The sequence below is a fragment of the Poecilia reticulata genome, chromosome 8 (assembly GCF_904066995.2).
Source record: "Poecilia reticulata chromosome 8, P_reticulata-male-v2, whole genome shotgun sequence".
NCBI lineage: Eukaryota > Metazoa > Chordata > Actinopteri > Cyprinodontiformes > Poeciliidae > Poecilia > Poecilia reticulata.
The window spans coordinates 23,905,602-23,931,277 of NC_088837.1; the positions used below are offsets into that span (position 1 = coordinate 23,905,602).

General features: G+C 38.0%; 1 protein-coding gene across 2 annotated transcripts in view; it reads left to right on the top strand.

Moving 5' to 3' along the window:
* Window positions 1-8,235: 8,235 nt before the first annotated feature.
* Window positions 8,236-25,676, top strand: part of slc1a9 (solute carrier family 1 member 9) — a 42,351-nt gene continuing 24,910 nt past the window's right edge. Inside the window, exons 1-5 of one of the 2 annotated variants that reach the window (XM_008416427.3) lie at window positions 8,236-8,441; window positions 9,189-9,278; window positions 10,151-10,260; window positions 22,864-23,022; window positions 23,719-23,871. In XM_008416427.3, coding sequence (XP_008414649.2) covers window positions 22,869-23,022; window positions 23,719-23,871 — 307 coding nt within the window. In that variant the 5' untranslated portion in view covers window positions 8,236-8,441; window positions 9,189-9,278; window positions 10,151-10,260; window positions 22,864-22,868. Of the gene's footprint in view, window positions 8,442-9,188; window positions 9,279-10,150; window positions 10,261-17,517; window positions 17,768-22,863; window positions 23,023-23,718; window positions 23,872-25,676 lie in introns of those variants that run through there. The other variant, XM_008416429.3, reaches the window with a different exon arrangement.

Here is a 25,676-nt window from a genome sequence, read left to right on the forward strand (position 1 = left end):
AGAGATAGGGACCAGAGAGGAGACGGGTTGGGGAGGGGGGCCATGAAAAGAGGGTTTTCAAGCTGCTAAAACGGGTTATTCTGTATGGAGAGACAGACTAAAGTGCAGTCTTCACTCCGGGAACGAGACATTTAACACTGCCAGCGCCCTCAAATGGAAGCAACCGTTGATATGCTCACACTTATTGTCTGATTACGCAAACACAGACTCTCTCTTTTTGTTTGTTTTCTCCACACAGTAGCAGCTCCCAAGTCGTTTTACTAGGAATCATCTGTGAGTTCGTCTTCACCACAAACACAAACACGTCTGTGCGCACACACACACACACACACACACTCCCTGGAGTCTCCCGTTCGGTATTCCTGCCTCTCGGCGTTTACTGTCAGTCACTTGAAAGCCTTGCAGACCTCCACCCTTGCTCTCTAGCTCCTTCCCTGCCTCAACTTGTCCAACACCTACTTAGATATTTCCACCTCTGGGCGCATCAGTGAAAGTCGGAGTGGGAGCCACAAAAAGCAGGAGAAAGTTGTGGGCAGCCAGGAATGATTGTTTTCTTTGACCTTTTGCTCCATTTAGCCTCTCAAAGTTTTTCATAAAACAAGTTTTACATCTTGATGTTCCAGGTGAAGTTTTTCTAAATCATAAAGTCGTCCAAAGTCTTTATCGTTCATCTGACATCAAGTCGGATGGAAGTAAATCAGGAGACGGGTTTTGGTGTGAAATGTGATTTTCAACCCTTAAACCAGAGAGAAAAACCTGCTGAAGATGCTGCTCCAGTAGGTAAGACAGAGTTTATAATCCAGTGAGATGAGCACCGATGTAGATCCAGTCAGCAGCATAAAGACCAGGCTCTGCTTCCAAACAGCCATATCAACCATGTCCAGATACATCCAATGTGTTTGGATGAGAGTTCTTGATTGATTAAATAAAGTGGTTGGTACATTAATGCTAATGTGCAAATTTTTCATTTGGCACTTTAATGCTTTTGCTAACTTTGACAACATTTAGCGCTCTTAGCTTTCCTTAGATTAATCTTTCTGGATAAATTCAAAAGTCCTAACTTACTTGGTTGTTTTGTAAACTTTCAGTTGGACAAAATTTAATATCTGTGTTGACATTTTGGTTATCGCCTACTGAGTATTACTCAAGTATTTAGATGTTTATATTCATGCTTTTATTTTGAAGTGAGTGAAGACTTTATGCAGCAGTTCCATTTCCTCTCTGATTCTCTCTCTTTTTCCCTCCCTGTAATTTTATTTTAAACAAGAAACACACAGGAACAAAATAAAACGGGCAGTAGAGAACAAGATAAACATGAGTACAAAATCTAAGGGCTTTAAAGAGCATGAAAATTAAAATGTCAAAATTAAATTGGTGCAAAAGGGTTGTAATCTTTCAACAGATACAGTATCGAACTGAAGTTAGCGTTTAGCATTAGCTTATGCTAGATAGCACTTCAGCGTAGTACTTAAGTGCTAGCAGAACGGATGCTTTTGACTTTAGATTTAGGGTTAGCATAGCTAACTTTAGCTTTCACACATATGTCTGTGTGTTTTCTGACTTTCTTCTGCTAGTATGCGTCTTCTTTTCTTTATCTGATTGTTGTTTTTGTACAACTGAAGTTAAATTTAAATCATTTTAGGCCCTGATCATATTAATTATGACCTATAATGTAAAACATTTCAGCTCATAATATGATTAGCAATCACTTTTCAGGATTTCACTTGACTGATTGCACTTGAGCAACTCCATTGATCCACCTCTTGGACTGTCTTCAAATGCCTTTCATTGCTCCAGGAGAAAACACACCCACAAGCATTTTCAAGTTTCCAGATGTCACTTGTACGCCTGTCGGCCCCTCTGATGAAATCTTTCCCACACGTCCTGCCATCAGCCATCAAAATATTGCGTTTGCCACAGACATCTTCCTTCATTCAAAACTTGGATCCCAGCATAATTGGAAGGTAGCTATTATGGCAATTATTGGAAATGGCTGAGCCGTGTTGTAAGAGTGAACAGTCTGCCTGTCCAAAGCTGAGCCGGACCTCCATCCTCTCCCAGGTTCGTCAGTGTCAGATGTTTATCATCTCTTCTTCCACTGATTAGTTTCACTTTTTCAACGCTTTTAATTATTTCCCAACATTCGTCCACCACTTTCAAGCCCAGTGCCACCATTACCACATGCACACTAAGGTATAGCTGCATATGTTTCCAATTTCAGGCGTAATGCTGCTCTCTGCGCAATCTGACCCAATTAGGCAGAGCCTCCTGGAAATGCCCCAGTCGCCAGCCGTGGTGGCAACGGGGTAAAAGGTCAAAGGTGAGGCCGTTCGTCGAGGTTTGCTGGGGCGGGGGGCGTCTCTGATGACTACATCACCTCCTGTCTGCTGTCAAACTTCGTGGCTCGGTGTGGCAGGGACAGACTCTGCACAGGTGTCGGAAATGTGTAGTAAACAAATGGTGGAAGTACTCAAACACTTCAGTAAAAGTACAAATAAACAGACAAGAATGTACTCTAGTAAAAGTAAAAGTACTACATTAACATTTTTACCTGAGTAAAAGAAGGTACTTGAAACTAAAAGGCCCAGAAGGTATTGAAACCCATTAACAAACAGTTTAGATATTAATAAATGGCTGCATTTGCATTTGATAAGTACTTAGGATTAAATAATATTGAGCATCTTTTCACACTAATCAGTCCCTCCAACTCAACGTTTTCACTCACACATGAAAATGGCTGCAACCAGATACACAATCATACAACCATATATTCATCTTTTAAAAGCAGAAGTGGAGCCTCCTGCACAATCAACAAGTGTTTACTTGTTGACGTCTTGATGGTAAGTCAACAAGAAAACACGTGTCTTTCCAGCAGCCATTGTACAGCACATACAGTGGTAAAACAAGCTGACCAAACGTATTGGAGCTCAACGTATTTCATAGTTAACTCATAAATGTAGTATCTGTTTAATTTTAATTGCATTTTATGAACAATAAAAAATTCAAAAACACTTTATTGATCCCAAAGGGAAATTAAACGTTGTTGTAATTCATGTTAATTCAGATTCTCCATTATTATTTCTTTAAATTTCACCAAAAAACAAAACTAGCACCTAGGTGACGAACGTAACTCCGCTGGGGTTGCTAGGTGACGAACGTAACTCCGCTGGGGTTGCTAGGTGACGAACGTAACTCCGCTGGGGTTGCTAAGTGACGGACAGAACTCTGCTGGGGTTGCTAGGTGACGGACGGAACTCTGCTGGGGTTGCTAGGTGACGGACAGAACTCTGCTGGGGTTGCTAGGTGACGGACAGAACTCTGCTGGGGTTGCTAGGTGACGATGGAGTGCCTGCTGATTTGCGACGTTACGTGCTGAAGACTTTTGAGACAACTTATATTCCAGACACCAAACAACATGAACTTTTTGCTAAAAAAAACAAAACTAAAAAAACTAAATAAAAAAAAAAACTGCTGATTGTTCTTTTGAAAGCACGTGGGATGCTTTTAGAAAAACAGAAATGTGCAAAATATGAATTTTGCATTATAGGTTCCCTGTAAGTAAAGTACAGATATATGAAAAATGTACTTATGCACTGTGACAAAGTACTTTGCTACATCCGACCACTGGAAAACGGAAGCCTGGCCTGAAGTATAACTTCACTGGCCCATAAAGTGCAAGGCCAAGCAACGCGCACTGAAGGTAAAATGTGCAGCCATGCTGACACGCCGCTGCTCTGACAAACAAACAACACATGTGCCTACACGTCTTTCCTGCTCAAAACTGAAATTAGTGTAAGGAATGTTCACCTTCGAAAGAGCGAGGGAGTCTGAGCATCAGAGCTGCCCAGCCCTCGTTACAGAGGACTGAATTCTGCTTTATGTTCAATTAAAAACTCGCTGCAGTTCCGTCCAGATCAAATCAGTTTAGATCTTGGATGACATGCGATTTGTTTATTTTTTGAATAATAATGTTTTAAATGTTTAATATTCCAACTCCTTATCGTTTACATTAACTACATGTGGAATCCATACATATAACAGCTGAACGCGTATTTAATAGTTAACCCATAAATATAGTATTTGTTTAATTTTAATCGCAGTGGATGAATTATTTAAAATTCAAAAACACTTTAATAATCCCAAAGGGAAATTAAATATTGTTTTAACTTGTATTAATTCAGATTTGTCATCATTTCTTTGAATTTCACCAAAAAACAAAACTAGCATTAATAACAAAAACACCATCAACAATTTACTAATAATGTCATTAGTAAATTATTAGCAATTATCATATTCTTACATGATAATTTGAACACTGCAAAAACACAAGAAGTATTTTTTGTCTAGTTTCTAGTGCGATTATCTTTGTACACTTGAAATAATAACTTTTCAGCAAGACATAGCAACTTGTTTAAAGTAAATATTTAATTTTCATTAGAAAGTATTTGTTTCCACTGCTAGATAATTTCACTTAGGAGAAAAATGTCTTATTACAAGTGAATTTACTACATCTCTCCTGTATTAACCATTTAACGACGTTTTTACCAGCGTTGCACTGAGTAGCTCAGCAGTTCCAGGTGTTTGCTAATTGCTGCTTGCTAGTCTGAAGGAGCAGATGCTTGGAAACTGCAGCTCTGAGGAGGAGCTTCATCCTCGAGGGCGGGGCTAGGCCCACCCAAACGTTTCAGCTGAATAGTTGCCATGGAGATTAAAGGATTTCTCAAACACGCACGAAAGAATTAAAGCAACACTGCAGGTTTGTTTTTGATGAAAGAATAACATGATTTAAAGCGCAAAAAAGTTAATTTCACATAACACCACTCCTTTAATAATTTAGACTTCACTAAAAGTGAGTTAGTGTTTTCTAAATATCCGACCTTTCGGATGTTCAGTCATTTATAAAATGGCTTCAGACGGACTCTGCACGTCTTGTTTACATCATCTGCCTCTCCTCTTACAGCTCCTCTCTCTTTCTCTCTCAATCACTCCTCCCCATCTCCTTATCGCTCGTTCCTGGGTGTCCCGTTGCAAGCCTCGGTCCACCTACAGCGGCTGCACTCCTCATTAGACATGCAGCCTAAATACTGAATGCTCTATTTACAGTTACGCCTTTCATGTCGCCAGCACGCTCCACACCTTCCGCTGTCTTTCTGCATTTTTTTAAAAACTCATCCGCCCCTCGGTGCCCTCACCTCCTCGTCCATAAGTCGCATATTTGTCCCTTCTTCTTGCCAGGGGGGTTAAAATGTTACACTTTGTAAACTTTACTCACTGTACAACACCAGCTGGATTGGATTTCAGTGGCAGACTTTGTGTTTGAACTACTCTGGCAATTAGTAGAGGATTGCCTTACAGAGCACCTACTTCCACAAAGCGGGGCCCGACCCGGCTGAACAAGCCGTTTTCCCCTCTCCATCTGTCAGTCCTGTGGGACCGAGGGAGACGCAGCATGTGTGCGCCGCGGTAATGTTTGAACTCTGTTTTTGTTTGGACTGTTATTAATACAAATTTGGCAATTCAGAAGAGCATTGGCTCTGAAGATGTGATGTCACGTCAACGCAGCATTGGGGATATTTTCTCTTTTCAAGATAATATTGTGTCATAATTACACATATTTTTAGGGAGCGTTCACACCGGCTTCGTTTAGTCCACTTTAATCAAACTCTGGTTCATTTGTCTATAAAGTGCGGTTTATTTTAGGAGGTGTGAATGTGTTATCGAACTCTGATGTAGACCAAAAAACGAACTGGCTCACCTACAAACCTCGGCCTCAGTTTGGTTGAAGTGAACTCTTGTGCAGTTTGAAACAATATGTGAACGGCAAGTGGACCAGAGACTGCTCCAAAAGCAGGAAGTGGACTAAAGCACAGGGCATTCTGGGTAAATGGAACCAAAACAAACATGCTAATCTAGCACTAGCAGTGAAATGACTTGTGGTCTTGAGACGAAATCGTCCAACCGCTAAAATGTGACACCTTTCCATTTTTGTTTACATTTCATGATGAAGGAAGTTGCGCTTCAGAGGTTTTCATGTTGTTTCCTTCAGTGGTTCTTGGTGCAGCGCCCCCACAGGCGAGGAGGGGAACAGGTTTCTCAAGTAGTTTGGATCGATTGACACAGTTAAGTGTGAAAGTGAACTGCAGCATCTGAAAATGTAACAAATGTTGCAATTTTGGTCTGAAATCGACACCCTTATTTTATTACGCATTTAACACAGATGTGATGCTAGATTTGTCACTTTGATTTTCTTTTTCTAATAAATATAAAGCCTTTGATTATTTTAGGTTGTGTACACACCATCCCTTGTTTTTCTGCTTAAACTGAATTCTAGTCTGCAGGAAATGGACTACAGCGCAGGGCATTCTGGGTAAAAAAGAAAGATGTGAGTCTAGCACTAGCGGGAGAAATGACTTGATCTTTTACCAATTCAATTCAAAACTACTTTATTAATCCCAAAAGGAAATTAAATACCACAGACAAGAGAAATCTTACAACCGCTAAAATCTGACGCAACTCTGTTTTGTTTACATTTCATGAAGAAATGTAAAAACGTGACATTTTCCCATGTTGCACTAGTACTTCAATTAATACATTTTTACTAATATTAAGGAATTGACTCAAAACAAGCTCACATATATTTCTGAAAAGTTATTTATCAGTTAGTTTTGTCTTATTTCAAGTGTAATATGATATTTGCACAGAAACTAGACCAAAAATACTTGGTAGGATTTTGTGTTTTTGCAGTGCACCAAATAAATGGTTGACAGCTGCGTCTACTTTCCAAATGTTTGTGTTTAAAATGTCTGCCTAAAACTAGGCTCCAAATAGAAAGTAAAGGTATTTTAAAGAAGCCGACTACTTATTGATGTTAAACTCAAAATAAAAACACCTGACAAACGTGGCTGGTTTTGTTGACAGACCTTTATTTTTCCTTGCCTTTAGAGTTTCTTCCTGTTGACATTTCACCACCTGGAACTGGAAAAGTTTACTTTAAATGGTGCGCAGACAATCACTGAATCGAGAAACTTTATTGCTAACCACAGTTTAATAAAGTCAAGCTCTGGACTTTGATTGGACCATTCCAGTAAATTTAATCTGTAATTTTTCAACCATTATTTTGCAGATTTGATTTCTGAAAATCTATAAAATCTGAAAAACTGATTTTTTGTTGTTTTTTTTAAGCATCACATGGCGATAAATCTGCTGGAACATTCACTCTTGGAAAATCAGAATGGTTTTTAATGTGCTCTACGAATAAAAGCTGTTTTCCACTGCAAGATTAGATGTTCTTTGCATCTTTACTCTTCCGTAGCTGATCATTTCCAGCACCCAGCTTCTAAATTCTGACTTACGCTTCAAAAACAAACACATAAACCACCAAGCATTTCTGGTTTACTTTCTAGTGCACACGTCTTTGTTTTGTTTTATTTCAAGTCTGCTAACTTTTCAGAAAGAGAGAGGAATTTTTAAAGTAAATGCTTCCTTTGTATTGATTAAAAGTAACCATTTTCACTGGCAGATTAACAAGACATTTTCCCTTGTTACAAAGAAATAATCGTAATGGAACCACAACGTCCTCATCAATATTAAGGAATTATTGACTTAAAACAAGCTCATATATTTTTCTTAAAAGTTGCTTGATAGGCAGTTTTATCTTTTTTCTAGTGTACTAAGATATTTTCATTAGAAATTTGACAAGAAAAACTGGGTAAGATTTTGTGTTTTTGCACAAAATCACAAAATCTTTATGGTTTTGTGATTCTCTGTAGCATTTTTACAGAGAAAAATGTTTCTCTGTAAACATTTTTTCCTGATGTTCTGAACATCTTACTGACCCAAATATTTAGCAAATGTGTTGAGTCTTCTTTTCTATAATTAGCATGAGCTCAGCAACCAGTGATGACAAGCCCCCACTTTAGGGAGGCTCAAATCACACACCAGTGTTTTGAGAAATGCTTTTCTAACTCTTGCTATTATAAATACATTCTCTTAAATATAGATTCCTCTATCTGCCAGCGCAGCAAGTAAACAGGCTGCTTTGAAAGTGTCAGGAATGTCACGTTGTTGTACAACATCTCATGTGACAGTTGAGACGTTGCACTCATAAATCACTCCCGTCTCAGCCGTGAAGCTCGGGAAGAAGCGTTCTTTATGATCAGCGTCTCTGTGGGAAAAAAAAACTCCTCCTGTTTTTTATTGGTTTGTTTCTAACTCTGCGTTCCGCTGCAGTGTCGCGGCTGGAGGATAAATGCGAGAACGGAGAACGTGCTGCACACTCCTCCGGCTCCGCCCTGGGGCCTCCGAGCCTTTCCAGGCCTCGTGATTGACACTGATATCTGTCACGGTGGACCTTACAAGGAGGAAGCTGCTGTTCGGATTTCAACAGGAGTCATAGCTCCCCCTTGTGGAAGGGAGGACATTGACAGCGCCTTTTTTCAAAGGTGATCCTTTTATGCTTCCTTTAACAGATTAGCATAAGTCGGTGGGTTAAACAAAACATGATTATTACACATTTTGCAAACAATCATTCCTAGATAATGAGATTTTAGTCTGGTAAGTTCAGAATGAGCTGCTTTAGGGCGTCTTGTCTCTTTAAATGCAAATAAGCTGCTGTTGGCCACGCCCACTAACTAAGCATTCACACTCACAAGTCAAAATGGCTGCAAACAGATGCAAAATTATCCAGCCATTAGGGCTGGACGATGGAATTAACAATGTATACACGATAGACACATCAATATTCTATATCGGTAGATATAGAATATTGATGCAGTTCTGGGATATATTCTATATCCCAGAACTGCAAAGCATTCTGGGAGATGTAGGCATAAGAAAGGCTTTAGCTGCTCAACCTCTCATTGCTAGTCAAGCTAGGTTTGCAGCATCAACTAACTCACTCTCTGGTTACCTAGCAACTCACTCTCTCTCTCTGGTTACCTAGCAACAACCTGTTGATTAACTTGCACAGCAGCAGTTTCATGTTTTGCCACCGTGTCTCATATCTGCTTAAAAATTTTAAAAAACGACAGCAGCGTGGACTGAAACATTTTGATAGAACAGGAAAAGTCACACCATCAGTTTGGCAGATTTTCAGATATCCAACACAAGAAACTAATCAATAATCATCGATATACACAGTTGTTGATATTGACTGATATGAAACGCTTATTTCGTTGTTGGTTTTTCAGCCATATCGTCCACCCCTAACAACATCTTTGAAAAGCAGAAGTGGAGCCTCATGCATAATGAGCAAGAATTCAGCAAGTCGTTTCTGGATGGTAAGTCGACAACAAAACACTTTCTCTTTTCCAGCAGCCATTGTACAGCGAATACAGAGATAAAACCAGCTGATCAAGCTTTCCAGAGCTTAGCTTGGGTGCTAGGTAACTGTGGTTGCTAGGCAACACACCGTGTGACATTACATTTGGGAGGTTTTTTAAACTGCTAATTTTCCAGACACTAAAAAACTGCTGGATGGTTTTTCTCTTCCTTTTTGTAATCACTCTGGCTGTTTTTTAGAAGCAGTTGAGACCCAGATGGAAGCACAAAAACCTTCAAAATGTGAATTTTACAGAATAGGTAATACCTCTCCTTTAAATTGACCTAAATTGAACTTTATTTCCCATTAAAAAAGCCTAAAAGCCTTAAACACACATGAATGTTGTAGATCATTGAATGTTTTTAATTTATCATGTCTTTAATGTCTCATATTTTGTTTTTTTGGTTTTTTTTTTTTTTTACCAAAAAGAGAAAATAGGTGATCCAACTAAAAAAAAAAGTTAATTTGTTACAAGTAATCAAATCACGTTTATCAAAATCAATATATTAAGATTAAGTTGTTCAGTTTAAAAACATACATTTCAATTACACGTAACAAATTAATAAATTTTTTTAAGTTGGAGCTCCTTTCTCTTTTTTTAGTGCATGCTCTGTTCTGTTCCGTGACTTTGTAAACAGAAACATTTTTTACATTTTTAAAAATACCTTTATTATGACTCCACTTCAACAAGTGATCGCCGTCTCCTCTCTGTGGCTCAGATTGTTTGTAAAATGAGAAAAAGAAAAGAAAAAGAGAAGTGAGTCGACAAAACGGAGAGGAAAGGAGGGAGGGGAGCCACAAGCTGTCGTATTAATCTGAACATTTTCTCAGATGACGCAAAGACTGCGGCTTTGCCTCCTGTCGCCTCTTCATCTGCACATCGCTCTGCGTCGCTCCCGATGCCTCGCTCCAGTCGGATGGGAGACACTAACGCACCACAGGTAAGCCTGCTCACCTTTTCCCTGACGCTTAAATTAAAAAACATCTTTATTTATTATGTTCTCCATGCTTCTACACTGCAAAAACACAAAATCTCACCAAGTATTTTTGTCTTGTGCCTACTGCAAATATTTTAGATTACTTGAAATGAGACAAAATTATCTTACAGGAAATGTTTCACCAAGAAATATGAGCTCCTTAGTATTGATTCTTCTTATTAATATTTTTAAAACAAGCTGCTGTATCTTGCTGAAAATTTACTTCTAAGTTAGTTTTGTCTTATTTCAAGCATACTCCAACTAGCAGTAGAAATTAGACAAATAGTTGGTAAAATGTTGAGTTTTTGCAGTGTAAGCACTGTAAAATATGCCTAAAAATGAGGCTTACACTGCAAAAACACAAAGTCTTACTAAGTATTCAAGTGCAAAGATCTTAAGACACTTTAAATAAGACAAAATTAAATTACAAGTAACTTTCCAGCAAAATATAGGAGCTTGTCTTGATGTCAAACTAGAACAAACTCAAAAAAGTGAAAGTTTTATTTCTAGAAAATTTGTAAGATTAATTTTATAAGTCAGTTTTTTACTTTTGGATGTCATATATTTAAAAAAAAGAATTTCTGAGCTTAAAATTGTTGATTTTTGTGGTAAAAAAAACAACTCCTTTTTTTATTTCTATCTATAATAATCCTAATATAATGTTTACAAAACTAACTTACTAGTAACTTTTCAGCTTTATATTAGTTTGTTTTAAGTCAATAATTCCTTTATAATAAATACTTTTTAAAAAGTATTTATTCCATCTGCAGATTACTGAACGTATAAAAACACATTTTCCTTATGTTATAAGTGAAATAATCTTCCAGTGAAACTAGTATTTTCTTTATCAATATAAAGGAATTATTGACTTAAAGCGAGCTGCTATATCTTGGTGAAACGTTACTTTTAAGTCAGTTTTGTCTTTTTTGAAACGTAGAAAGATATTTAGACCAGAAACTAGATCAAAAATATCTGGTAATATTTTGTGTTTTTGCAGTGTATAGAGGAATAATGGAGCAGAATTTATTTTAGGGAGGCAATAAGCTGTGTGAAATTCAGTTTTGTTGGATTGGGAAGAGCAGATCAAAGTGATAAAAATGGGGGAAATGAGGGAGTTTATTAATAGCAGGGCTTTACGGGGTGAAGAGAGCAGATGTGATAGACAGTCTGTGCTTAAGGAGTTCAAACAACAGATTAATACACTGCGATTATCATCCAGCCGAGGGGAGGGGGTGTGTATCTGACATGTGTCCACTGAACACAATCAATTACATGCCAGGGTTTCGTCTCACACACGCACGCACGCACGCACACACACACACACACACAGTAGCATCCAATCTAAAATCAGGACAAAATCCTGGAGGTACCTGAAGCCTAAATGATTTGGGTTTTTCAACATAAAACACATAAAAATACATAAATAAATAAAGAATTTTACGGACTTCTGCTTCCACAAAGTAAAAACTATGCACACACGGAAGAATATCAGCTACTGTCTATTTTTTGTCTTTCATTGTCAGAGATTATTTCAATCTAAAATAGGAAATAATTCTTTAATATTGATGAAAAAGAAATAGTTCCACTGACAGATTATTTCACTTATAAAAAGCACTTTTTCATTAATATTAAGGAATTATTTACACACAAGAATCTGCTCCCATCTACCTGCTAGAGAGCAAAAAGCTGCTCGCTAACAATGATTAGCATTTTTCTAGCTGCTAAGATGTCAATTTAACGCGCTAAATCTTAAATGTACGCCTGCTATATTGAAAAAAGACGCCATACTTTGCTACTAATTGTCAACACTGTGACAAGATAGATAAAAAGGTCAGGAAAAGTTTTAACTAAGAAAAAAATAGTGAGGGAGAGGGAAGTAGCTCAGTTATGCTAGCTTGACTTTGACAGCCTCAGCTTGTAGATGTGCTGTGGAATTTGGTGTTTCAGTTCAGTTAAAAAAAATTAAAAAGCAAACTATACACCAACTCTGACAGATCATCAGTAGGTTGTGCTTAAATTAGCTAATCAACCACCACAGTTTTATATTAGCTATTAGCAGCGGTAGCTAATAGCAGCGGTAGCTAATAGCAGCGGTAGCTAATCTACGCGCTCCATCGTTGTGCTAACTAAAACATGCTGAAATTATAGATATAACATCATTCGTTTTCGTGTTTATGAGAATCTTTATTAGCCTTTTAAACTGATGTGTAAACACAAGCAGTTTATGTCAGCTGTCGACAAATTATGGCACTCCATACTCTCTCTGTCAGTCCGCAAAATGGCGGCGGCAAAAGTTGGAGGAAAACGCCAGAATCAGTCAGTTATTCAACATTCAATACCCAATAAATGTAAACATAATCATAAGACAATACTTTGTGAATTCTGCACCTAAAATTTAACCGATGTATGGAAAAACTAAAACTACTACCCCAACTAAAACAAACTGAACAATATTTAACTAATGGTAACTAAAATAACGGTAGCTAACAAGCTCTAAAAACTAATTTAAACAACTGAATTAAACAAGAAAAAAGTCACAACAAAATAATACACAACACTACAAAAACACTTAAAATCTTACCAAATATTTTAGTCTAGTTTCTAGTACAATTATCTCAGTACATTTGAAATAAGACAAAACTAACTTACAAGTAACTTTTCAGTAAGATATACGAGTGTGTTTTAAGTAAATAATTTCTCAATATTGATTAAAAAACAGTAATATTTCTATTGGCTGATTATTTCACTTGTTACAAGCCAATTTTCCCATATTGTATGTGAAATAATCTGCCAGTGGAACCAGAACCGGGTTGCTAGGTGATAGGCTGGGTTGCTAGGTAACGGCGCCTGTGGAATGTTTACATTTTCACCAATATAAAGGAATTATTGACTTAAAACAAGCTCATACATCTCACTTGTAAGTTAGTTTTGTCTCATTTCAGCTGTACCAAGACATTTGAAACGGAAACCAGACCAAAAATACTTGGTGAGATTTTGTGTTTTTGCAGTGCTATAATGAAAACCCCAGAACTATTCAATCCCTGGTTGGACCGGAGCCGCCGCTGTCTGACCGGCTCCGGTCCGATTCCCTGCAGGTACAACTTGTTTACTTAATGGATCCAGAAAAGCTGACTTGTGTTCGCTGATTATGATTTGCAAGCTTTAAAGTTACAATCATGGTTTAAATGGTCCTGCTGCAGATTACGCTTCAGATGTTCGGTTGGATGTTCACAAGGACGCTTTAGCATGTGGACTGAAGTAACCCCTACACTGCAAAAACAGAATCCTGACAAGTGTTTTGGTCTAATTTCTTACTAAACTTGAAGTAAAACAAAACTAACTTATGTCATCAGCAAGATGTAAGAGTTTGTTTTAAGTCAATAATCCCTTAATATTGGTGAAAAAGTACTAGCAAGACAAGACATTTTCCCCACGTCAGTGGGAAAAATATGGATGAAAAATCATCTATATCAACAAATTATTGACCGAAAACAAGTTTCTTGGAGAAAAGTTACTTGAAAGTTAGTTTTGTCTTTTTTTTAAGTACAAATTTATATTTGCTAGAAACTAAACCAGATACATGGTAAGATTTTGTGTTTTTGCAGTGTTTAAGAAAGACAAATCCTAAACTTGTTGAGCATATCCGGATGATTTATTTCCTAATTTTGCACGTTCAAACTGACACAAACAAATTGTCCTTCCAGTCTTGTTTGACTTGCAGAGCATCACTGCAGCCGCCGTCTTCCTCTCGCTCTGTTAAACGGGTTCTGGCAGCGGGGCGGGGCGGGGCGGGGGATTACCTCTCGATCCTTTTCGCAAAGCTCACACCAAACAATCAACCGCTGGAAAATAATCCTCTGAGACGCACAGACACTCGAACACGCCCGTAGCTGGGATGACCGCAGATGTCTCGGCAATCATTTACACAGAATCTGCACTTCAAGGCGCCTCGTTTTGCAGCTGTGATATATCAAAACTTCGAGTTTTGTCTCAGTTTTTGTGGTTAAACCAGCCGCGTTTCAGAAGGTGTTAAAAGAGGGACAGCAGCACAAGAGATTAGTTTGAATGAAATCAGTTATCAAGGGATAAATTCAGAGGTTTAGAAGGAAGCTGATCCTGTATTTTTCTCAGATTAAGATTTATTACACATCAATCAAGGATTATCCCAGAAACCAACCCTCTGAGCTTATAATTAACACAGTAAAGAATAAATGTACAATTATGCTAAAAGACTTCAAACTAAATAATTACTAATTAAACAAAACTAAATGCATTTCTGGATTTATTAATTCGCTGCAAAAACACACAAATCTTAATTATAACCCAGATTAAGGCCCTTCTTTAAACTCTTTTTAGTCTTAATAACATTGTGATTATTAAATTGTCTGTTCTCAAAACTCCCCTTCTTTGCGTTAGTGTGATATATTCTTTGTTTTGATCTTTTTTCTGGATCCTTTGACTTCAATTACTGCAAAAACTCAAAATCTTACCAAGTATTTTTGGTCTAGTTCCTGGTACAAAATTCTTAGCACACTTTAAATAAGACAAAACTAATTTACATGTAACTTTTCATTAAGATATATAAGCTTGTTTTAAGTCAATAATTCCTTAACACTGATGTTAAAAAGTACTAGCTCCACTGACAGGTTACTTTGCTTATATCAAGACATTTTCCCGTATAATAAGTGAAATAATCTGCCAGCGGAACTAGAACTGGGTTGCTAGGTAACGGACTGGGCGTGGCTGGCGTTGCTAGGTAACGGTGACAGTGGAACTCTTTTACTTTTTCATCAATATAAAGGAATTATTTACCTTAAACAAGCTTCTATATCTCGCTGAAAAGTTACTTGCAAGTTAGTTTTGTATTATTTCAAGTGTACTAAGATATTTGCACTAGAAAGTACGGTTTTGTGGTTTACCCATGTGCTGTCTGTTATATTTTGTTCCTGTATTTATTTATTTATTTTTTTTAAACTAAAGTTATTAGTAAAAAAAAATAGACAAGGAGAGGAAACGGACTGCTCCTTAAATATTCTTCACCTCTTCAGAATAAGAGCATGAATATAAACGTCTAACTGCTTGAAGAATTCTTAACCAAAACTTCAACACAGATGTCAAACTTTAATCAACTGAGAGTTTAAAAAACAGCCGAGTAAATTTAGAGTTTATTTAGTGAGCTTAGCTGTTTCAAAGTTAGCTAAAACGCTAAGTGAAACATTAGCTCTGCTATTAGCGCATTAGCAGACGTGAGCTCAGGACTGTTTGTAGATAAAACCAACTCCAAGCTGATTTTACATTAAAGGTTTCAAACATGTGGTCATTCTATTGAATCAAAAAGTTTTAACACTTTAATCAATGTTCAAAGTATTATTTTAGAAGCTTCTCTGAATTTCTGAATGAGTTGGATGACCCGAATAAGGAAACTTAGACGGACCGCACCGGGTCCAAAACTTAAAAACCTTCGAATATGAGATACATCAGCATAAAGGTTACTGTGGTAAACCCTAAGAGTTTAATGGGGTGAAAGGTCAAGCCTGAATTGTCCCATTCACTACAGTCTTATTTAAAATTCTCTCCTAATTCTTGACAAATATCATGTTTTAAAGTAAGTTGTTTAAAATCTTACAAAGATGTTTCTACACTACTTTCCACTACAACCAAAGCGTTTGTGCTGCAGTATTTTTATTTTTGTTTGATGTTTTGTCTAAATATGACAGTTTTTTTAGTTTGCACCCACCAGTAAAATGTTTTAGAGTGTTCTCCTTTGTTCCACAGCTTTAAAGATGAGAAAATATTCCCAAATCTCCTGCAAGGAATACAATTTTCCCTCCTTCGAAGCGAGAAACCTCTTGTTCTCCAGCCTGAGTTATAATACCTGTGTCATGTTTGGAGAAAATCCAGGATTTACTTTAAGCTGCTTGACCTATCTGAACCCGGCGAATTGAATTTCTGTGTTATTAGGGATCCTAAGATGTAATGCGATATAACAGGCTCGTCAGTTCTGTTGATGTAAATTCAGACTTTCCAGGCAAGATTTTAGAGACGTAAGAAGTCGAGCCAACAGGACGCGCCGATTCCTCGATTATTGTTTTTCCACATTTGGAGGCAGCTTTGAGTATTAGATGGAAAACAGGAGAAAATTTCTGGAAAAAAAAAACTCAGAAATGTACCAGAAACACTGTGGAAACGTGAAAGGTTAAAATTTTGAAACTCATTTCTGAGATTAATCTCAAATTAATTCTTTAATTTTGAAACTAAAATATTTTCTAGCTTTTCTTTTTTCTTTTTTTTTAGAACATTTCTGAGATTTAATCTCAAAATCTTTTTTCAGCAGAAATTTTGACATTTTTGATGGAAAAATTCAGATTCATCTAAAAAATTAGAATTTTTTTGAAGCAAATTTTTGAATTTTCAAGGTCAGAAATGTCCTTGTTTCTCTATAAAATTCATAATATTCATCTTAAAAATGTTCAACTTTCCAAACACAGAAATTTCCAGAATCTTTCTGAAATTATTCTGAAAATTTCAGATTTTTGCTTCTAGAAAATTTGTAACTTTGCAACACAGAAATGTCATTTTTTTTAAAAAAAAAGAAATTCTGAAATTGATCTAAAATATTTTGTTGGAAATTTGCTCCATTTTTCTATGTAAAATGTCTCTAATGTCCCATTGCAGCTTTGAGTTTCTGAATCAGGAGGAAAATGTTGACATGTTGGCTCCTGCCCTGTTTTTGAAACATTATCAGATTTATTGTTGCAAAATCTTACCAAGTGCTCTGGGTCTAGTTTCTAGTGCAAATATCTTCATTTCGCCTTATTTCCAGTGTACTAACTTTGAAATATTTTCTCAGCAAGTTACAGGAGGACATTTTAAGTCAATAATTCCTTAATAATGATGAAAAAGTTTTTTGTTATGAGTGAAATAATCTGCCAATAGAAATTGCGCCCCTGGCTTCTTGAAAATTTACTTGTAAATAATTAGTTTTGTTTTATTTTCAAGTGTCTTAAGATAATTAGAAACTAGAAGATAAATTCTTGGTAATGTTTGGTGTTTTAACAGCCTTTATTCTGGTCTCATCGCCTATTTCAGCTCTATTTTAGTTTTTTATCCCCCCATCCAAATCCGTCCGGCTCCAACTACCTCGTTCCTAAATGATTTTCCCGATAATGGACCTTTCCGCCTCAGATTTGTGTAAATACGACCACGTGGCCAGCTGTCATCACCAAGCAGTGTTCATACTAAGAATGATGTAAAGATTGGAAAGAGGATTTGCGATGACTACAACAGAGTCTCCCTCCCTGCCCCCCTGCGTTTCTCATAACTCCATTCATCGAGGATTACATCTCTTTCCACTGAAACCTGGCAGGACACTAAAACGCACCGTTTCAGTTCCGTACTCGGTCTGGCAGACAATACAGCGGCGCTGAGACGATGAAGGCGTGGAGATGAAACCCTGAAGGAAAACAAAACAGTAGGTGACCTTAGATTGCTGCGTCGTTCGTTCGTCATTCACCAACATGATGGGTTGTAAATAAAACACAGCAGATTAATGCTAATGCAGGTGGTAGACTTTGGGTTTTGTCGTGACGATATGTTCAGTTTTTAGATTTGTCTTTGCCTGGTTGTGTTTTTGTTTGTGGAAATTAATTATTGCCCAGACTGCCAATCCGAATCGCAGCCGTTCTGTTCCAGGATGACGACACATTCCAGCCCATTTGTCTGTAGGTCAGTCGCAAGAAACCAGATAATCAATGAATCGCATGTTGAATTAAAATGAGCTCAATCATTTCCATTTACAGGATTTATCGTTTTTCTTGTTTTCTACTAAAAAACTGGATGACAAAAGCTTTCAGTCTGGTGGTTTGGTCTGATTTATTGAAGGATAATTTTATTTACAGAGACTTTATTATTCATTTTGTTATTTCTGATGTTTTGTTTATTTATTTTGGATATTTAAAATGTCTTCCAGTTCCAGTGTTAAATGTTTATTAATTGATCTTTGTGTGCATTATAAGCACATTATTATTATTACTATATTAGTTGAAAATTGTCTCAAAACAACAATATTATTATCATATTATCATGACAGGCCTATTTGTGCAGGTTATGCCCTATTTCTGCAATTTAATGTACAAACCATCAGTAATAGTTGCGATTCAACACAAATGTGTGTAAAACTTTGTCAATATTCCACTAATGTCGACAAAACACAATTTTGTAATTGTGGTGTTTCCATTAAATAAGAAACACACTTAAAATCACACCTGAATAAGTTTGTTCATGTCATAAATCATTAAAAGAACATGCTGCACCATCATCCTCCAACTACTTTCTGTCGTCGTCTTCTTTGTGGTTTCTGCCAGAGGCAACATCTGGTTGTTGGTCATGTGACATTTGTGATGCGAAAAAAACTGTTTCCATTGCAGTTTTGCGAAATGCACCAATTTCAAGATGGCTACAAAAAAAAATACGTGTTTTCAATAAGCACATTTATTTTCAAAATGACAATTTACGCAATCAATGGATATCCATCCATCCATCCATCCATCCATTTTCTTCCGCTTATCCGGGGTCGGGTCGCGGGGGCAGCAGCTTCAGAAGGGAGGCCCGGACTTCCCTCTACCCAGCCACTTCTTCCAGCTCCTCCGGGGGAATCCCAAGGCGTTCCCAGGCCAGCCGAGAGACATCGTCCCTCCAGCGTGTCCTAGGTCTTCCCCGAGGCCTCCTCCCGGTGGGACGTGCCCGGAACACCTCACCAGGGAGGCGTCCAGGAGGCATCCTGACCAGATGCCCGAGCCACCTCAACTGGCTCCTCTCGACGTGGAGGAACAGCGGCTCTACTCTGAGTCCCTCCCGGATGACCGAGCTTCTCACCCTATCTCTAAGGGAGAGCCCAGCCACCCTGAGGAGGAAACCCATTTCGGCGGCCGCTTGTATCCGTGATCTCGTTCTTTTGGTCATGACCCAAAGCTCATGACCATAGATGAGGGTGGGAACGTAGATCGACCGGTAAATCGAGAGCTTCGCTTTTTGGCTCAGCTCTCTCTTCACCTTGACCTTCCTTGTGGTCAATGGATAACCATTGACCACAAAGAAATCGCACAGTTGTCCGTTAAAGAAATCATTCCTTTGATTCAAATACCTGTCAGAAGAAAGCCTTTATTTTTGTTTGGCTACAGTCTTTCCTTGAAGCCTCAGCGTACGTTTCCTGCACAGCGGTATTTACCTCTAATTATTTGCAGATTTCCTGACGTGAGAATGCTATCACCCCTCCAAAAACAAAGTGTAGACCAACTATTTTAAACTTTACGTGCCTAAAGCAAAGGTTTAAGCAGAAATATGTGGCTCAACTCCAATCTCCCCAGTATAAGCTGCCTCCTGTGAATGGGAATGGAGAAAGTGGATGTAATCCCTTGAATCTGAAGTCGGGTTTAGCCAAAATGAGCTTCCTTGTAGTTTTGAACATCCCAAAACTTCCTGACGGGGCTACAGATCCTTTCTAGCCTGGCTATGCCATGGGACCAGCTGGGGAGAGAAGGATCTTAGTTACCTGCCTTAAAGGTGACCTGTTACACTTCCTTGAATAGGCAAGGATAGATCTGTGATCTATAAAAGCGTGTTACTTGATTTTGCACAAAGTCTTTCTCAGATAGTGAGATTTTGTTATGTTCAGTTCAGAATGACCTGTTTTAGGGCCTCTTGTCACTTTAAACCCAAATAAGCTGCTGCTGGTTACCCCTCCACCCCCAACTCAACGTTCACACTTGCACATCAAAATGGCTGCAGACAGATGCGCAATTATACCACCATACATCTTTGAAAAGCAGAAGTGGAGCCTCCTGCACAACCAATAAGAATGCAGCAACGGGTTCCTGGATGGTAAGTCAACAACAGCAGCCATTGTACAGCGCACACAGTGATGATAAGACCTGCTGACCAAATGTGCTGGAGCTCGGTTTGGATTGCTACTGACTTGTGATCTCACCACTGAGGTTTTTGAACCGGCTGATTTTCCAGGCATCAGAAAACATTCACATATTCCCAAAAAAAACCCTGGGTTGTTTTTGGAAGCAGTTTAGACCCAAATTGAAGTGCAAATTGTGGAAAATTTGAGGTTAACAAGGACTTTTCTTCATCAACAAAATAAAAGTAAATTTAAAGGGAACCAATCTATGCCTCCATTTTGATCTCTACTGCTTCTAAAAACAACCGAGGCACTTAAAAGAAGCAACAAGACAAGACAATGGATGAAATAACAGAAAAGTATCTTTACCTTCTACCTCTGTGACACCACATCAAATAAATGGGAAACTTCTCTAATGTTACATGCAGAAAACATGGCCGCCTCACATTTACCAGCAAGTCACTTGTAAGTTGAGTCGGCATCTGGATACAGTTTGTGGTTAGCGATAGCTGCCAAATTTGCCAACATAAGCCACAAAGAGTTGAGGTCTGGATACAATAACGCCACATGAAACTTTATGCAGACCACTTTAAGCCATACTTATTGAAACAACTCTGTGTTTTTTTTCTTTATAAACTTGTATAAAAATGCTGAATTCCTCAATTTTCTCAATGCAGAAGCAGCAAAGACTTTAATGTTTTATATTGGTTCAAACACCATCTGTGATTAAGACTCCATGTTGCTTTTAAAGCTCTCACACAGCAGGTGAGAATGCCGTTGACGTGTAAACTGCATGCTAAGTATTACGAACTGTCATTTTGAATTATTTCATCCTCAAAGCATTTTGATTGCCAGAAATAGATTTAAAGTGGTTTTGTTGAGTGGGTCCAGGCCCAGAAATACTTTAAGCTTGACAGATAAGTCAGGCTCACTCATCTCAACACCAGGAGCTAAAAGCAGTTACCCTCAAGTACACGTAAGGTAGAAACCCAACATTTACCCTGTGGTACCCTGCAGATACAAGGCAGTAAAGTTTTAGCTCAGACAGAAGGTTGGTATTCTTTAAATACTCTGTTACACAATGTAGAAACTGCATAGACTTTCAGTAGTAAAGATATTATCTCTCAAGACACAGATCACAAAAAAGTTAAACGCGCAAATTCCATGCAGAAAATTAAGCAAAAGCAATAAAAATAAAGCATTTTTTTTTTTTTTTACTTGGATTTTCAAAAAACTTAATTTAAGTTTATTTGATAGGTACAGACACAAATCAACATGGACAAACTGAACACACCAGTCCCACGTTTGCATCACAGTGCTTATAGCGCAAGCTAATTTACAAGGGAGTTACTGTGTAAAAGTCACATTTTGCATGTTTTTGTAACATTTTTTAAGCCAACGTGCTTTAAAAAACCACACTGATGGTTTTTGGCAATAAGTTACTGGTAATAGTTTTCAGTGTCTGTGAAATAAAACGTTTCAAAAACTTCCAGAATATAATGTCACAAATCAGTAGGCAGAGTGCCGTCACCTAGCAACGCCAGCAGAGTTCCGCCCGTCACCTAGCAACGCCAGCAGAGTTCCGCCCGTCACCTAGCAACGCCAGCAGAGTTCCACCCGTCACCTAGCAACGCCAACAGAATTCTGCCCGTCACCTAGCAACGCCAGCAGAATTCCGCTGTCACCTAGCAACCTAAGTGGAGCTCCATTTTGTTTGGTCAGCTGGTTTTACCTCTGTATGTGCTGCATAATGGCTGCTGTTTTGTTGTTGACTTATCATCCAGAAACTATTTGCTGTGTAGTTGGTGATGCACAGTTCTCTAACTGTGCATCACCAATAATTGTTTGCAGCCATTTTCCTGTGCAAATGTAAAAGTTGAGTTTGGGGACATGGGCAGAAGTGTATTTATTTGAATTTAAATTGACAAGATGCCCTAAAACATCTCATTCTGAAATGACCAGACTAAATTCTCTTTATCAAAGAATAATTTGAAATAAAATGAATACGGTTTTTAGCATTATTTGACAAGCTAACGCTACTTGCTATAAGATTGAAGTCTGAGGATCTTTGTTAAAAGTACCGTATTTTCCGCACTATAAGGCGCACCGGATTATAAGGCGCACTTTCAATGAATGGCCTATTTTAAAACTCTTTTCATATATCAGACGCATAGACATTAAAAGGCGCATAGAATAGACGCTACAGTAGAGGCTGGAGTTACGTTATGCATCCACTAGATGCAGCTGAACTACAGTGAATGTCAACAAAACAGTCCGACTCCGGTCGGCGAGGAGAGCCTTCTGGGTCGGGACGTGGCCGGACGATGGTCACCCTTCTCCATTCGCGCACAGCATGTTGGTGGAGAACCTGGTGCTAAATGACCTGCAGACAACATGATTATCAGGTCGGTAGGTAGATAGGTCAGTCAAACTTTATTAATAAACCAGCGTTCTGACAACTATCCCAGCATGCACCTCGCGCTTCTTCTTCTACCGGGGAAAATGAAGTCGGCGGCTGCTTACCGTAGTTGCTAGACATGTTGTGGCTCAATATTGGTCCATATATAAGGCGCACTGTCGGCTTTTGAGGAAATTGAAGGATACTAGGTGCGCCTTATACTGCGGAAAATACGGTAAACCCAACTTTCTCAATCTCTCCACAGGCAGGATGACAAACCAGCAGACAACCAACCAGTCCAACACAAAAAAGGAGAAGGAGAAAGAGGAAAACGCTCGAGATGACAACACGGACCTTGCATACAAAGACGCCGGCCACTGCAGCCGTAACACCCACAACCTGCTGCTGGGACTCACTGTTCTTGGTACAAACCCACTTTACAGCTCAGGCTGTTTCACTGTGTTATTGTGCAAACAACAAGTTTCAGCTTTTACTTCCCATACTGCCTGCTGAGTGGCTAGTTTGTTGTCTTTTCTTTTGAATCATGTTTTGCAGCAAATGTTGCTTAACGCAAATCAAGATGTACAAACTGTGATCATTTTCCCACAAGACTTGTGCCGGCTTGTTGTTGTCTTTAGTCTGCTTTTGTAAACACTTAGCTATGTTTCGCCATAGCTGCATTCTTGTAGGAAAAAAAAAATCCATGCAGAGCTTGAGAAGTGTGTTATTTTTTGTCTGTAATTTGTCACCAAGATTTAAACTCAGATATGAAGCCGTTTACATTACGGTAGATGGCTCTCATTAGTCAGAGTTCCCTTACATCCCAGATGTAAAACAACTGGCCAGTGGCTCCACTCAGAGCCTGTAAACTACATGGAAAATCTGTTTTGTTTTATTTTTCTACTTCTTCTGTTAAACATGTTTTTAATTTCTGATTTTTGACTCGGTTGAACAAGGGAACAGAGACAAATTTCTCTAAGGACTTCTGTTAAAAACCAAACCACAAAAACGTATTTTTAGAAACTTTCAACATTCATATTAGCCCCACTTCTGGAAAACTTTAACTACTTCTTGCTGTCAAACAAAAGAAAATGACTAAGGAGTGTTTATGATTCCTCAGGTGTTGTCATGGGAGCGGTGTTTGGGATGCTGCTGCGCTACATGATGGTGAAAGATGCTGCCGCCCTCACCATGGTCTCCTTTCCTGGAGAAATCCTCATGAGGATGCTGAAGATGCTCATCCTGCCTCTAATCATCTCCAGTCTTATCACAGGTGAGACAAATCTGCTGAAGTAAAAACAATGGCTTCAGTTAGGCTATTTGAACTTTACAGGTTGATATCTTCTTACAGTAAAATTATTATGTTCTTGAGACGTAAACCAACCAAACAAAAATAACATCAGACACAGATAACATGTCATTTATCTAAAATAAATACATTTTTAAGGGAAATAAATCTATTGGAGAGCCCATCTGACAACATAAAGAAGGCTAAATTATCTAAAAAAGCTTCACATCAGGTTTTGTTCCAAAGAAACTCAGGAATATATAAGAAGTAAAGTTACTGACAACATCTGTTAGTTTGGAAAGGGATGCAAAGCCATTGCTAAGGGCCTAATGAATGGGCTTTGTTGGTTGATAATCAAAATTTCATCAAACTTTATTCGACTGAAAGTTTACAAAACAGCGTAGTAAATTAGCACAGTTCATTTAGAAGAAGCTAATCACGCTAAAAGTTTTCAAAGTTGGTAAAAACGCTAGAGCACCAAGCAAAAACATAGCTCTAGTATTAACAGATTAGCTAAAATGTGCTAAACGCTAAGGTGCTAAACGACACCAGCTATGCTGTTAGTACATTAGCAAATTAGCTAAAGTTTTTCCGCCACTGTCTAAGACGTTGGGACTCCATCACTATACATTTTCAAAGTTAGCAAAAAATGCTAAAGTGCTAAACAAAAACTTAGCTACGCAGTTAGCGGATTAGCTGAACTGTGCAGCTACTGTCTAGGATTCCAGTACCACACATTTTAGAAGTTAGCAAAAACAAACTATTAGCAAAAACAATTAGCTCTGTCATTAGCGCATTAGCTAAAGTGTTTCCTCTACTGTCTAACACTTTGAGACTCCAGCAATATGTATTTTTAAAGTGCCAAACAAAACATTATGTGCACTATTAGCGGATTAGCTGGAGTTTTTCCACCACTGTGCAAGACTTTGGGACTTCAGCCATTTTCCACAAATATTGGAAAAATGACCCTGGTTAATGTTAGCGTTCATGATTCAAATGGAGAATGGAGAGTTTCTAGTTAATTAAGCAAAACAAGAAAACCACAACGGCTCATGTTATGAATAGTAAATCATCTTGATGAAGACTTTTGGCAAAATATTTTGTCGATAATATACTTATTTTTCATGAAATACATAACTTAAATCATCTTTTCAATATACTTTTACTATTTTTGATAATAATATTAGTTTCAATGATTACAAATGCCAACGTAGCAAAATGAAGAAGCTTTAGTCTCCTTTTGTAAACAGTATATTTCTTCACTTATTTTCACAAGTATACTTTTTCACGTGTTTGTGCTTCTGTTGATAAAATAAAACACACCCCATGCACATTTCTATAAATACTTTCACCACACCCAGAGTGAATAATGCAACTGTTTACCTTGCTAGCAGAGCTTGTAATCCCTTTACTCGGCGACTGGAGAGAATCTCTGCAGATGAATCAGGATTTTTCCGTCACAGTAAACTTTAGTCACTGAGGTGCAGTTTTAGAATTGCATTATATGCTGAATTAAAGTGTCCAATACAACCAGGCATAACAGTGGCTAGAGCTAGTTAGCGTACATGTTTCACAGGTGAGATAAATCGGTAGCCATATGCTTTAAATCTATATAATTTCTATAAAAAGTACCATAACAAAGCAGGATTTTAACAAACAATTGTCCTGCATTTTAACAAAGCAGGAGAATTGTTTCATAAACGCTGGCTTTAGGCTTAGCTTTGGGTTTCCATGTTGCTACCATAAGTGGTAGGGTGGAGATAACGTGAGATTGCATTTACTGCTTGGTG